We start from the raw sequence: 14,165 nt of genomic DNA on the forward strand, positions 1-14,165 counted from the left end.
TGAGAAATATACAAAGGACTAGTTCGAAGCAGTTTTGCTGAAGAATTGGCACTGTTCCTAATGTTGTATTCTGTCTCATGGGGCAAGTACACCTGTTTAAGAATCTCGTACTTCTCTACAAATCTCTTGCCACAATCAAGACTGAAAATGGTACACTGGATCTGCATCGCCTGCTGCATCATCATATAAGTGTATATCCTCAACAAACTGTCTTCGACAGTTATCACTCGACTAGTATTAGAACAGTTCATTTTCTCCAGGTGACATTAGGTGGAAAAGAAGAGAGAATTTCATAGGAATTAGTTTCGTATTTCTGTTAGGATGTTTGTAACCCAGAATTTACAGTGGAATCACATATCTTCTACAGTTCTGAAATAGATAGTCCTGTTGTATGGCAGAAGCCAACACTTGTCTTTCGTTCTGTTAGTGTGTTCCAATCAACTCCACTGTTGTTACTGTACTGTGGCTGTCGAGGGCTTCGACAAAGCAGCAAAGCATGTAACAAGTTATAACACTAATCTTCTTTCTATTTTTCACCTAGGAAACAAGATGGCCTTCTACTTCGATTCGTGGGTGACAGAACTGTTGGCTCTACTGTCAACGTGTTTCGTGATAATATACGTTACATTTAAAATAAATTACACCTACTGGAAGAAGAAAGGTCTGCCATATCTGGAGCCGTCTTTCCCACTGGGAAATGGTTGGAACGCAATACTAATGAGGAAATGCCCAGGCGAAGATATGAAGGACGTGTACTTTGAAACAGAAGGCAAAGCTGTCGTCGGTATTTACTCATTAAATAATCCTCTTCTCGTTGTGCGGGATCCAGAACTTATCAAAATGATTGTAGTGAGGGATTTCAACTACTTTCCTGACCGGGGCATCTACGTAGACGAGGAGACAGATCACCTGTCGGCGCACCTCTTCTTCCTCGGAGGAACCAAGTGGAAATCTCTGCGCCAGAAGCTGACGCCCACGTTCACGTCGGGAAAAATGCGCGCCATGTTCGGCATAGTGCGTGACTGTGCGCGCATTCTCGCTGACGTCATACCCTCGGGCAGAGATGTGGAAGTCCGAGAGTTGATCGCCCGCTACTCTACTGATGTCATTGCCTCCTGCGCCTTCGGCATTGATGTCGACAGTCAGCACAACCCCGAGGCGGAGTTCCGGCAGTGGGGGCGGCGCTTCTTCAAGACATCCCTGCGTTCTTACCTGACTCTGTCTCTGGGATTCTCTAATCCCAAACTGCGCACCCTGCTGCCTTTGCCCTTCACACCGAGGGATATCACAGAGTACTTCACGCGCGTTGTAGATGACACAGTCAAACACCGAGAGAAGACAGGCATCATTAGGAAGGACTTCATGCAGTTGATGATTCAGTTGAAGAACAATGGATATGTTGATGACAGCTTCACAATCACTGGGGAGAAGAGTACTGAACGTAAGTCATGTTCCTCAAATTATATGATTTTTTAAAAACTATTTAATTGTAAATTTAGAACGTTGTTTACCCTGTAAATCTTAGATATTTTGTAGTAAGACACCGTTAGTCTGCTCTCATCCAAATCATTTGCAAGTAAGGTCTCATTTACTGGCATGATATTTAATATTGTCGATAACCAAAGACCAATACATGCCACATTTCTTAATGTAAAACTGCGAAAATTTTGCTCTCATCTTAGAAGTTTTCAGTTAAATGAATTTAACTGCATATCGTTTTCTGAGAAGTGGCAGTAGTTTTGGGTATAAATAGTTTAGATCAACCAGTAACTCAAACATTAAGAGGTATATCAATACCAGTAGAAAGCCTTCATGTTGTTGGCTGCTTCGTAACTCATGTACCTCTATGGCTTTTAGTATGAATAAGTAGTTGTTTATAGAGATCCCTTTCGAAACATCAATGAATAACATCTCTTCATTGCTAATAAAAGTATACGAGATCTAACATAAGGAGACATTGCTATTTTTTCCCACATTTGTTTCTACCTAGAGTGTTATCTTTGGAAAAAATATTGTCTACTTCAAATATTTACTTGCTTTTTCATAAAGCCAGCCGCTGTGGACTAGCGGTTCTAGGTGCTTCAGTTTTTAACCATGCTGCTGCTACGGTCGCAGGTTCGAATCCTGCCCTGGGCATGGATGTGCGTGATGTCCTTAGGTTAGTTAGGTTTAAGTAGTTCTAAGTCTAGGGTACTGATGACCTCAGATGTTAAGTCCCATAGCGCTTAGAGTCATTTTTTTTTCTTAAGTTCAGGTGTTCTTCGTGTTGGCTTAGGTTCTGTCTTTACTTTTATTACCTTTATTATCGTTTCTTATGTTTGAGTTTAAATCAGAATTTTTAATCTGACCTAGTATAATCGCAGTAAAAATGAAAAATTTTTGTTGCCTGAAGTTAATTGTGCAGCTCAGGCTAACATGCTGTTCAGCTAAACACATACTTCTACTACGAAGTTAACTACAAAATGTAAATGGGCAGCAGATATATACAGACACATAGTTGTCCACCATGACACACCAATTTTCAATGCACCTACTTGCAACAAGCAAATTCAAAATGATGTTTTATTTAAGCAAAGATATGTATCTAACTAATCATGGACTGAAAAATACATTTGTGACTTTCAAGAATTGAAAGAACTTAATAGACAATTTCCACTTCTGAATCACTTTAGCATTGATATTTTCACTATTTACTTGAACAATGCTTCAATTGGACATTCTTCTTCTCAGAAATGTAGCCCCTGTACATACAACTGAGGCACAGAGTAGTACAAAGCATCTCTACAAGTTCTTCTTGTGAATTTATTACAATTAAAATGTTTTGGCCGTCCCATTATGACAGTTATTCGTTTTCTTGTTTAACCAATAGGACATCAGTATTGTCTTTCATGTAACTACATTACGAAACACCAAAATGGTGAAAAAAGCAGCAGCTCTCTTTAGCATTGCTCATTAAGATGTGATTGTCAACAGATACGGCTGATAGAGGAAATAGAGAATATTCAAAGAAAAGTAGCATATTTTGTTACAGGTTCATTTAGTAAGTGCAAGAGCATCCCGGAGATGTTCATCCAACTCTAGAGGCAGACGCTGGAAGAGAAGTGTTCTGCATCACGTTGAAGTTCTGAGAATGTAGCTTCCTAGAGGAATCAACCAATATATTGGAACAAGAAAAGGGGGAACTGACGCTGGTACCCAAGTACCCTCCGCCACACACCGTATGGTGGCTTGCAGAGTATAGACGTAGTTGTACATGTAGATGTTTGTGTCAGTACGAAATATCTTTCGTCACTACCAAACTTAGCTAAGCTTTTACACATTAGTAGAATGACTAATCCTACAAAAACATATGTGAAGTCGCAACAGAGAGGAGAATTACTTTTGCGAAGGCAATCAAGCAATCAAGAGAATATTACTATAATTTATGGCTCTTGCAGTTTTATCTTCTTTATACCTGAACTGGCAAAATTGGCAATTACTTTAGTTGTCAAATTAAAACTGCACTATTTGAAGCATGATTGCGAAACTAACACCTTAGACAAGATATCCAGTTATAGGCACTTTTTATATAATTATTGTTGCTATTACAGTTCTTGAAAAGAAACTGCATTTTGTAAGGGTACCTTTCACTCACTAACTGTAAACGATGAAGAATTCTTAGAAACCATTTCCTCATGGTAACTGTGAGAGTTCGTAACATTAAGCTGATTTGCTTCACAACGAAAGTAACAGCATGTTTACAAACATAATTTGCACCTGGCAGGGACAAGTAAGACCCTGACGACCAAGGAGGTGGCAGCGCAGGCGTGGGTGTTCTTCCTCGCTGGGTTCGAGACCTCTTCCACCACCGTAAGCTTCTGCCTGTACGAGCTTTCTAGACATCTGGATATCCAGAAGAAACTGCAAGAAGAAGTTGATGACATAATGAAAAAGACCAAGGGTGACGTGACATATGAAGATATAATGACCAAAATGCCATACATGGAAAAGGTGGTAAATGGTATGTTGAATGGGTTGGCTTTTTATCATATATCATAATAAGTAAAATGTGGTCCTGCACACATAAGAGTCATTAAGAGAAGAGAACGCAAATTAGTAAACACTAGGTCAGACACATACTCGTTTAATTATGATGCCATTATCCGTAATAAAGCTGGTATTTAATGACAGCCATATACAATAATGTTACTTCCTATATTTATGAACATATAGTATTTACAATATAAACTATGTACACTGCCAGCAAAAAACAGAACACTTTATAGGAGCTATCCAAAACTGTGGAACAGATAAAAACATTAACATTCTCAGGCATAAGGAAGCCAAAAGTCCACAAATCTTATCTGGAAGGAACGTCCTGAGGCATCCTTAGAAACAGTGCCTCTCTTCTTATAGATCCAAGAAGACTCATGATCCATCCCTAACTACTATTACGAAATTCTGTAATAACATAAATCACACACACACATATATTACCTTTCTTGTTTGTTCATTTATTCAAAACTGTACTGCACTCACGATATCAGGCATTCAGCACAACAAGGTCTGCTTTATCAGCGCCTTAAGAATTAACCACAACATTTTGGGTCCCTAGAAGATCTCTTACAGAATTTTATACTCTGCTGTGTTATTAATTATCCAAAAGCAAGCAACAGTTGCTATGTACGAAAGAAACAGCAGAGTTTATTTCAGTATACAGATTAAATATTTATGATTTACGAACTCTTGGCTCCAGAAGCTAAAGGAACATAGGGAAAGCCTGTGAAAAGATGTTACGAGTAGTGTAAGTTTTATTTTCTCTCACGAGTATAACGGATTTTACTTCGATTATAAACGCACAGAGTGCTGCTGTTGGGTTGTATTCTATTCTCCAGTAATCTTACCTTCCATTCTCTTCTATACAATAGCACCCCAATCACCTAGGATATCAAACTTTCATCCTGTTAACGTATTTCATCAACTCCATTATTTCAGATATATTCACCCTTATTACTCATCGTAGTCTTGTGATGTGCACATGAAAACCAGTATGGTTTGTGTTGTTTTATTTTCAGGAAGAATAATTCAGACACTGTCGATCACAATATCCTACCCTGTTACCTACCTTACTGTTCATAGCGAAGCAAACACCTGTTACACCAGAATGCTGGCCATAGACCAAATGGTTTAGGAGTTAGTTAATGACAAATCCTCTTCTGGGACCATTACGTTCATACATTATCTTGAATTGTTTTCAGAGTGCAAATTAACTGCTATCGATAATGGGAGATTCAAAATTTCACAAAGAGCGCCACCGTTGAATACTTATTAAAACACTTCCGTTAACATCTGTCCACCGTTTTTTCTTTCCAGAAACCCTTCGTATGTATCCACCTGTTACAGTTCTGAATCGTGAGGTGGTGCAGGATTATAAGCTGCCAGGATACGACTGTGTCTTGGAAAAAGGAACTAAGGTGATTATTCCAGTCATGGGACTCCATTATGACAGGAAGTTCTTTCGAAACCCCGAGAAATTCGACCCGGAGCACTTTTCCGAGGAGCAGAAGGCATCCAGGCACCCCTACTGCTATATGCCCTTTGGCGAAGGGCCACGCATCTGCATTGGTGAGTCAGTCCACTTTTCTTCTTGTTATCATTATTTTATAAAAACTGTATGAAAATTTCTTGCGTTAAAATAAAAAGAAACACTTCATACTGATTAACTGAATGAAACCGAATCATTTAACATGATAAAATCAATGGTGATACACTAAATGAAATAGAATGACGTGAAATAGTCTCAGAGAAATTCATTCAGAAATTCTAAACCAGAAATGTAGACTTTTTAGTGACCAAAACTGCACCCTGAAATACATCTGTCATTTATTCCGGATTTCTATAACAAGAAGTGCAGTTTCTGTCATTTCCTCATCTCACAGTGCACTATAGTTTCATTCTTTATTTGTTAAAAAATTTGTTTCCTGATAGAACCATGTATATTCATAAACAACTAGACTCAACGACATCAAACTATTATCCACTGAAAAAATGGAAATGAGTGTACGGCGTTGTGGGCCGGGAGTCCTCCAGTCGGGGAAGTTTGGCCGCCGAGGGCAAATTGCATTCGACGCCACACTGAACGACTTGCACGTTGGAGATAGGGATGAAATGATCATAAGGACAACACATCACCCAGTCCATAAGCGCAGAAGTTCTCCTGCCCCAGCCGGGAATCGAACCGACCACTGAACTAACGGGAGCAGACTATTATCCACTTGTCGATTTGCAACACTGTGGCCTCTCATTATCCATACCAAAGTTTGGACGTAGCGGCTGTAAAGATAATAGTAGTCATTAGCATATATCACACTAATGTGAGCAATATCGTCCACAGATATGTGATACGGCAGTAAAGGTCCCATCATCTGGCTACTTGCGTTCAACCCTTTAAATAAAAGCACAAAATAGTGACGAAGTACAATAAAATAAGTCCTCGTCTTACTTTGCAATCGGCAACATCTCATTCTCTGTTTTGCTTATTCATAAGACTACCCGTTCACAAAAATGCTCTTCTTCAATAGTGCTAACACCGATCGTACCTTCTAAATATCAAACCAGCAGTCTTCCCATATACTGGCCTGTTGTGTGGACAAGTAGACGGCTGCAAATGACTGCACACTCTCACCAATCTTTTCATTGTATGCCGTAGATATCATAGGGGACATGGGAAAACAAGCTTACAGTAGTTCTCTTTGCGAACTGTTAATGTGTATCTGTTACTGTCAAATTGCACAAAATGTGACCTCGTTGAAGAATCTGTTATTGCTCTCTCCCGTTTGTACATCCATCTCGGTGAACTGATATTTCTAGTTCCTCTAGCTGGTCAAACTTCCTACCTTTCTTCGCTTCGTGCACCACTTCAAGATCTTCTTCAATACCTTTTACCTGGTGGCGTGTCTCGTACACATGTTTAGCTGCTACAGATGCTTAAGTAAAGCGGAGTTTATGTCCAAAGTTATTTCATGACTATAATGTGCTTTAAATGAGTGTTTGAAAGATTGAACGCAGATAAACAGATGATGGAAGCTTGACCCCCAAAACGCGTAGCTGTGGATAACATCACTCACATTTGCGTGTTGTATGCTAAATAACAGTAGCGATTGTGGCATGAAACTCTCTCAGAAACATGTATTGCCGCTCAGTGAGTGAAAATGATTATCTGATGCGCTTGAGACGTTAGTATCAGAAAAAAGTATCACAGATAGTTAGACACAGATCACTATTGTCTCCAACTGACTAAAAGACATAGTTTAGGAATGTCTTAATTTATTTTATTATTTCCACAATGATGAAGTGGGATCACATAACAATTTAACTTTTATTTCTTTATTTTCACTGCACCTTAATCTTCTCCTCCAAGTTGACATAGTATCTCCATGTGGACGTTGTTCTTTGCTTTTCCTTCCTTGGTAGCCTTCTAAATTGTAGATCTTAGTTCTAAATGAATTTCTACTTGTTGAGTCTGATACATTTACGATATTTCTTTTCATTCCGCTTCTTACTTTTGTGACCGATGATATCGTCGGTGTCGTCCATGTTGGCGTTATCTTTTCTATGTACATGTATGCCTTAGTTTTTTCTCTTGATAGTGTTCTAAAGTGAACAACGTCGTTGTAAAAAGTGCTTGCATCTGTTGTATCCGATAAACTCATGATATTTCTTTTCACTTCGTGTTTTCTTTCTCTCGTTATTAGTGTCATTGGCTTCCTCCATGTTAATAGTTTCTTTTTCATATGTGAGTTTTACCTATGTTGTTCTTTTTGCTCCCATTTGGTTTTTTATTTGTGTTATTTATACCATCGCTTGCTTCCTTTACGAGAACTATAGGAGTATTTTTTTATTAGTCCGTTCTAATTCATTTCATCAAGGTATCCAAAAACTTCTATATTTACCTTTTTTTAGTAAACTGTTGCAACCGTGAAATAGTGACAAATCTTTGAATAGGTTTCATCCGTCTGGTATATACCATTTAAGGATTTATCTTTGGAATATAATTACTTAATTGGGATTGGGTTCTTAGTGAAAAAATAACTACTTGGCAGCCTATAAACTTGGGAGGCTCACCATTTGGAAAAATTCACTGTGACCATAACGACGGCAACAGCAGCACCAAATGTGTTGATAGTTGGAATGGAGCGGTCCATTGCCCAACGAAAGTCTCTCTGTAACAGTTCTGAAGCGAACGTCACGAACTGCCACATTTATTTTAAGAATCAGGTCGAAGTCACAAGGACTTATATCTAAGAAGTATACTGGATAGTCAATAGAACGAATCAGTCACAGCTTGCGCTGTACGTGCCACAGCATTTCCCTGTAAATTGATGGGTGGTTTCTAATGAAATCGTCGCCCTTTCATTCCAAAATGATCAGCAATTGTTTTGCGATTATAAATGCGTATTTACATATTCTGAATCAGTCATAAATTAATAGTTCGCACTGTTAAAGATCCAATCCTTGTAGTTCAGTAGTTAAAATCTGTTGACGTTTCATGGTTTCATAGTTTCATGGTAATATATTGCGAGTAACTGATAACTGACAATAAATAATAATTGGTAATGGATAATAGAACCTGCACAGGGTTTGGCCACAGATCCAAACGAAGAGGGTTTGCATTTTGGAGCAGCTGAGGACCCACTACGACAGTTCTGAAGGAGAGGTTGCAAGCCACGATGCGATGCTCCACACACGAGTTTGCGGCCCGCCCCATTGAGAGCGGGCCACGCATCCATCAGGTCACCCCTGGGAAATATTTGTTTATTGTACTTCTACAGTATGTGCAAATCACATTAACCATGCACACTACCTTGCTTGACAGAGGAAGCCTGTTTATGATTTAGGTCGAAAGTGTCCAATTTATCGATATACACTTTCAGGTAAAGGGCTTTGTCTAACTTTTTCTACAGAATAACTTTGACTCTCGAAGTGCGACTTTGGAAGCTTTTCAAAACACTTATCTACAGCTGGTATGAGCTTTCCATTGGATTATAATAAACGTTTTCTCGTCACAAATTCTTTGGAAGTGGTAAAGAAGAAGGAAGGAAAATTTTACAGTAAAAACTGTCTTCGTTGCGGAATTATTTAATTTTAATGACATGTTTCATTGACATTGAATACTTTTGCAACAAAGATCGCTTTTATTCTGAAATAAATCGAAAGTGGTTACTGTACAACCCTGCCACAATGGACTGGAATAATTTTTAAGGAAGGAAGGTTAGGATTTAATGTTCCGTCGATGGTAAGATCAGATCTGGGAAAGGAAGGAAAGGATTGGGAAATCGCCCATATCCATTACAAGGGAACCATTCAAGAATTCGCCTTAAACAATTAAGTGAAATTGTGAAAATCATAAATCTGGAGTATCGGAGGAGGATTTGAACCACTGCCCTCCTGAATGCCAGTCCAGGATTTTTTCACTGTGGTGCCTCTCTCGGTATGGAGACATGTGAAATATGCCACATCAGGCTGCATCTACTATTCGTAATCATATACTGCAGTTTTTTCTCTGCTATTGGGGAAACCGCTTTCGAGAAGATTTCACCAACTGTGGAACCCTGCTACCAGGGCTGGACTGTGGCTGAGATTCCATGGTGCAGAAAACTCGTCTGTCGCAGTGGTAAGCTGGATTACCTCATGCCGTCGCCTGATGCTACGCTGCCTCGGTGTCCTAGCTGATGGAATGCGGAGCACTGGTCACAAAATTGCCGGGCAAATCTGCCATAAATAAACGTCGCACAGACCTAGCAGCGTCTTGTCTTCGACTACTGCCGACGTCGAGACATACTTACGTCAGTCGACGGTCTCGTATGGGCCAAAAAGCTTTGTTCACATGAAGTCTCATCGTTTACTAGGAGCTGGTCTATGTACCGCTGCCAGACTCGATGATTCTGAGGCTCGAGCTGGAGTCACCACGAGCAGACGACCACTAGGCTGACTTCGTCGAGTCTCCTGGAGTCTCCAGCGGGTCTTATAGGTCTTAGGTTCGAAACCTGCGCTCCAACGCGCCTCGCACCTGACCCACTGCCAGGACAGCTGACCGTGGCAGACACCCCTGGCGGCATCCTCTCGCCAGCGAGGCCTCTGACGCCGCCACCTGGGTGCCTATTCTGCATCTTTCCGCTCGTGTGCCGATCGTTTCGGTACTCAATAGCACCGAATCGTCTAGTAAATGGCTCTGAGCACTATGCGACTTAACTTCTGAGGTCATCAGTCGCCTAGAACTTAGAACTACTTAAACCTAACTAACCTAAGGACATCACACACATCCATGCCCGAGGCAGAATTCGAACCTGCAGCCATAGCGGTCGCTCGGTTCCAGACTGTAGAACCGGACGACCACTCCGGCCGGCAATGGTCTAGTACTCGAGTTAGGGTCCCTGCGTTATTCAGTATGCATTTCGGTAGCGATACCGTTCGGGTCTAGAGAACCAAAGCGCTGTTGTCGGTTCGTGTCGCACAAGTGAATCAAAAGCAAGCGGCCGCAGATCCGAGCATGCTCACTGCAGCGCACACAGCGCTGCAAACACAAAGCGGCTAGCAGACGACACAGGCGCACTATTCTTCCAAGTTACGAAAATTGCGTTACGTTGCCATAACGCATGTCGCCGCATTCCATCGAGCTGACGTGCCCACCTTCATCGCCCTTGCCTCCTCCTTAACAGTATCAGGCGCAGAATATCCATTTCCATGATTCTCAGCTGAAATGCATAAAAATTTTTACAGTTTCTCTGACAGCATGTTTCCATGCATGCATAATCTCGATAGCGTATTTGACTGTATTCTGCAGATTGTCGTAAATGCTGCATTACGTCATCTTATTCTCATTCACACTGACATCGTGATTTGAATTTTACGTTTCGGAAAATGAGTTAGGAATAGTGTGTAGTACCACATTGTACAAGTACATCTATAAAAACACCCGAAAAATTTATTCTGAGAGTTTCAAAGAATAAGAAGATAAACAGAATGTGGTTATAACACGCTCCTAGAGATACAAATGATTAAGTAGCCCACTTCCCTATATGATGAGTCAACGATTTGGTTCTTAAAAACAAAACTGAAAAAAAAAAAAACCGCAGGTCGTCGAAGATTATAACATGCATCTCATGAATAAAAATGTTTGGTATATGGCGCTACAGTCTAAAAACATTACGGCAGTGATCTTTCATCTCTGTATACTGTGGTTGAGGATTCAATCGCAGGCTGCCGGTGTGGACGAGCGGTTCTAGGTGCTACAGTCTGAAAACGGGCGACCGCTGCGGTCGCAGGCTCGAATACTGCCTCGGGCATGAATGTGTGTGATGTCCTTAGGTTAGTTAGGTTTAAGTAGTTCTAAGTTCTAGGGGACTGTTGACCTCAGAAGTTTAAGTCCCATAGTGCTCAGAGCCATTTGAACCATTCGATCGCAGATAAATACTTGTGACAAGCAAGATTATGAAGATGATTGCTGCTAGTTACATTCGCAGTAATTTAAGTTGTGCTCTTAGATTCCTGTCTAACCGCATACTCGAAAATCGCTACATAGTCGGAAAAAATGGTGAATTATTTCTGACAAGAAAAAATGTAAAGGTCACTGTCGGTAGTTTCACTCACAGGAATTTCATATTTCATGTTCTAAACACACAGAAATCACGAAATCATTACTGAGGAAGTGCTCTCTTACATGTAAGTAATAACGAATATTGCAGAAAAATCTTAACTTACACGAATAACAATGTCTCAGAACGCGTTGCATATATGAAGAGGGAAAATAAATTTTGCATCCACCCATGTGTGAACCCATAATCTTTCGGATCGCGTTCCCGCGCACTAACCACTTGGCCACTCCAAACAACAGACACACAGTGCCTAAATTTTGTAGTATTGTGTAGAGAAACGTAGGCTGACTTAATTGCCAAACGGTGCTGCTTAAGTCATAAATGCGTGATAGTTTGAAAGGTTTCCAATATCAGGCTTCACATAATTGCTTTCCATTGTTATTTGAAAGTTGTAAACACGTTTCGATAGTTACTAACTAACCCATTTGTAGGAAAAAGTACACAAAGACACTAGCAACGTCACTTCACACTCACGTAATATACATAATGCGAGCCGATTTCTTGATATTTAATGATGTTTAAACTCTTATTTGAATACAAATAACACGTATTTTGAGAGAATATTGACCGAAAACGTTTTTTTGGATGTAATCATTCACAGTGACAACCTAACCTAACCATATTTCTAACAAAGGAAAATAGTCTATTACAAACTCACTTTCCAACCGGATGCGTCCTCTGGTGATTCTTTAGTAACACAATCACTAAATCCAAAGCTAAAATCGCTAAGTATGCTTAAAATAACCAATTATAGGTGTACATAAACCACAGCTCACCGACCGACAGGGCCAGACCGAAATCCAAAACCTCTCGGTACAATTGTCGTAAAATCTGTGGGAGGACTGTTCGGTAACAAGTCTCAGAAGCTTACTGAATAGTTTTCGATAAAGAACCGAAAATGACGTCACTACCGAGACTAACCTACTACACCGATTGGTATGAACAATACAGAATAGGGCCCCTGGTTGCGGACGCACGCCCGGCCGGCGATCACACAATGGCGCAGCCAAACGTGCTCTCTTTTGTTTCGATGAGGCAGACTCTACTGCCCGGGGTGAGTGCACACATTCGATTCGCCGCTTTCAGCAACTGTGCGAGCATCTTGCTGAACAAAAATGTATTTCCACTCGAGCTCTACCGATTTCTCGACAGCCGAGTTAGGCAACCCATCGTTCTGCATCCTGAATTAAAATACGACCGTCCTAGCATTTATTAGGGAAAGCACCGTCATCCTGTTACAGCTCTGTGAAGAGACGCATTGATGAGAGACGATATCCTTCTTTAACAATCTTGGCTTCCACTCATTTTTTCAAACACTTGATTCCGAGACTTGCATGATATTTGTTAATTACTTTTTTAACCTTTGTAAACTAATCAACAAGAAGCCACCATTTTCCATCGCGAAAAATCGGTTTATCTACGAGCGGTGTTCAGTAAGTAATGCAACACATTTTTTTTCTGGAAGCAGGTTTGTTTTATTCAGGATTCCAATATACCATATTATTCCCAATTCTTTGGGCGCCAAACCCTATTTTTCAACATAATCTCCGTTCAATGCGACGGTCCTACGCCATCTTACGAAGCCAACATCGATACCAACGTCTTCCTGCATCAATAAGCTCCCAATCATCCAGGTACTGCTTTCTGCGCAGTGCATCTTTCATTGGCAGAAACAGGTGGAAGTCGAAAGGTGCGAGATCCGAACTGTAGGGTGCATGGGGAAAAACAGTTCAGTGAAGCTCCTCTCCGTCGCGCAGACTTGTGTGAGGCCTTGCTTTGTCATGGAGAAGAAGTTTGTTCTCATTTTTGTAGCGACGAACACGCTGAAGTCGTTTCTTCTATTTCCTGAGGGTAGCGCAGTTGCGTGCGGTCGGGCAGTAGGCTGGAGGTCTGACAGCTTTTCGCGACTTTGTTAATACGATGACAGACGCCTCTCCCAACGACTCACCATGTGTTCGTTCACTCCCAGGTCTCCGTAGACATTCTGCAAGCTCGTAAGAATATCTGTGATGCTTTGGTTTCCCGCCAAAAGAAGCTCAGTGAAAGCTCTCTGCCTGAAACGCAACTACGTTGCAGACGCCATTCTGAAGGCAACATATAGCGCCGCCATCTATTGGAACGTCATGAAACTACAGGAGCTGGAGCGGGAATATTCCAAGTTTTCCCACAGCAAATTTCGCAATTTTTTCAAACGAAATTCACCCAGAAAAATAATGTGTTGCATTAATTATGGAACGCCCCTTGTGTTTTTGGTACTGGCGTCTAGTCACTGCTTTGATTGCTGTTTCGTTTCTGCCATGACGGTATCGACCATTTCGTCCGCTGTAACGGAGCAACTCTATCAATTAATACAGATCTGCTTAAAATGTTCCAAGGATTTCTGAGCAGTTCGTATTCTCGTTTTCCGGTGGCCAGTATTAAAAAGATGCGACATTCGAATTGAGCGAAGCGTTTTTATAATTAAATCGTGATGTAAAACGAATGGCATTTTTTCTATCGTATCGTCATGAGCTTTTTGTGCATTTTCCTTAT

At 40.7% G+C, this 14,165-nt stretch overlaps 1 protein-coding gene across 1 annotated transcript in view; it reads left to right on the forward strand.

Annotated features, from left to right (window-relative positions):
• Positions 1 to 14,165, forward strand: part of LOC126262411 (cytochrome P450 6k1-like) — a 53,100-nt gene that overhangs the window by 27,156 nt on the left and 11,779 nt on the right. The window contains exons 2-4 of the mRNA XM_049959037.1: positions 542 to 1,441; positions 3,764 to 4,000; positions 5,353 to 5,604. Coding sequence (XP_049814994.1) covers positions 550 to 1,441; positions 3,764 to 4,000; positions 5,353 to 5,604 — 1,381 coding nt within the window. The 5' untranslated portion in view covers positions 542 to 549. The remainder of the gene's footprint in view (positions 1 to 541; positions 1,442 to 3,763; positions 4,001 to 5,352; positions 5,605 to 14,165) is intronic.

Source organism: Schistocerca nitens, chromosome 6 (assembly GCF_023898315.1).
Source record: "Schistocerca nitens isolate TAMUIC-IGC-003100 chromosome 6, iqSchNite1.1, whole genome shotgun sequence".
NCBI classification, from domain to species: domain Eukaryota; kingdom Metazoa; phylum Arthropoda; class Insecta; order Orthoptera; family Acrididae; genus Schistocerca; species Schistocerca nitens.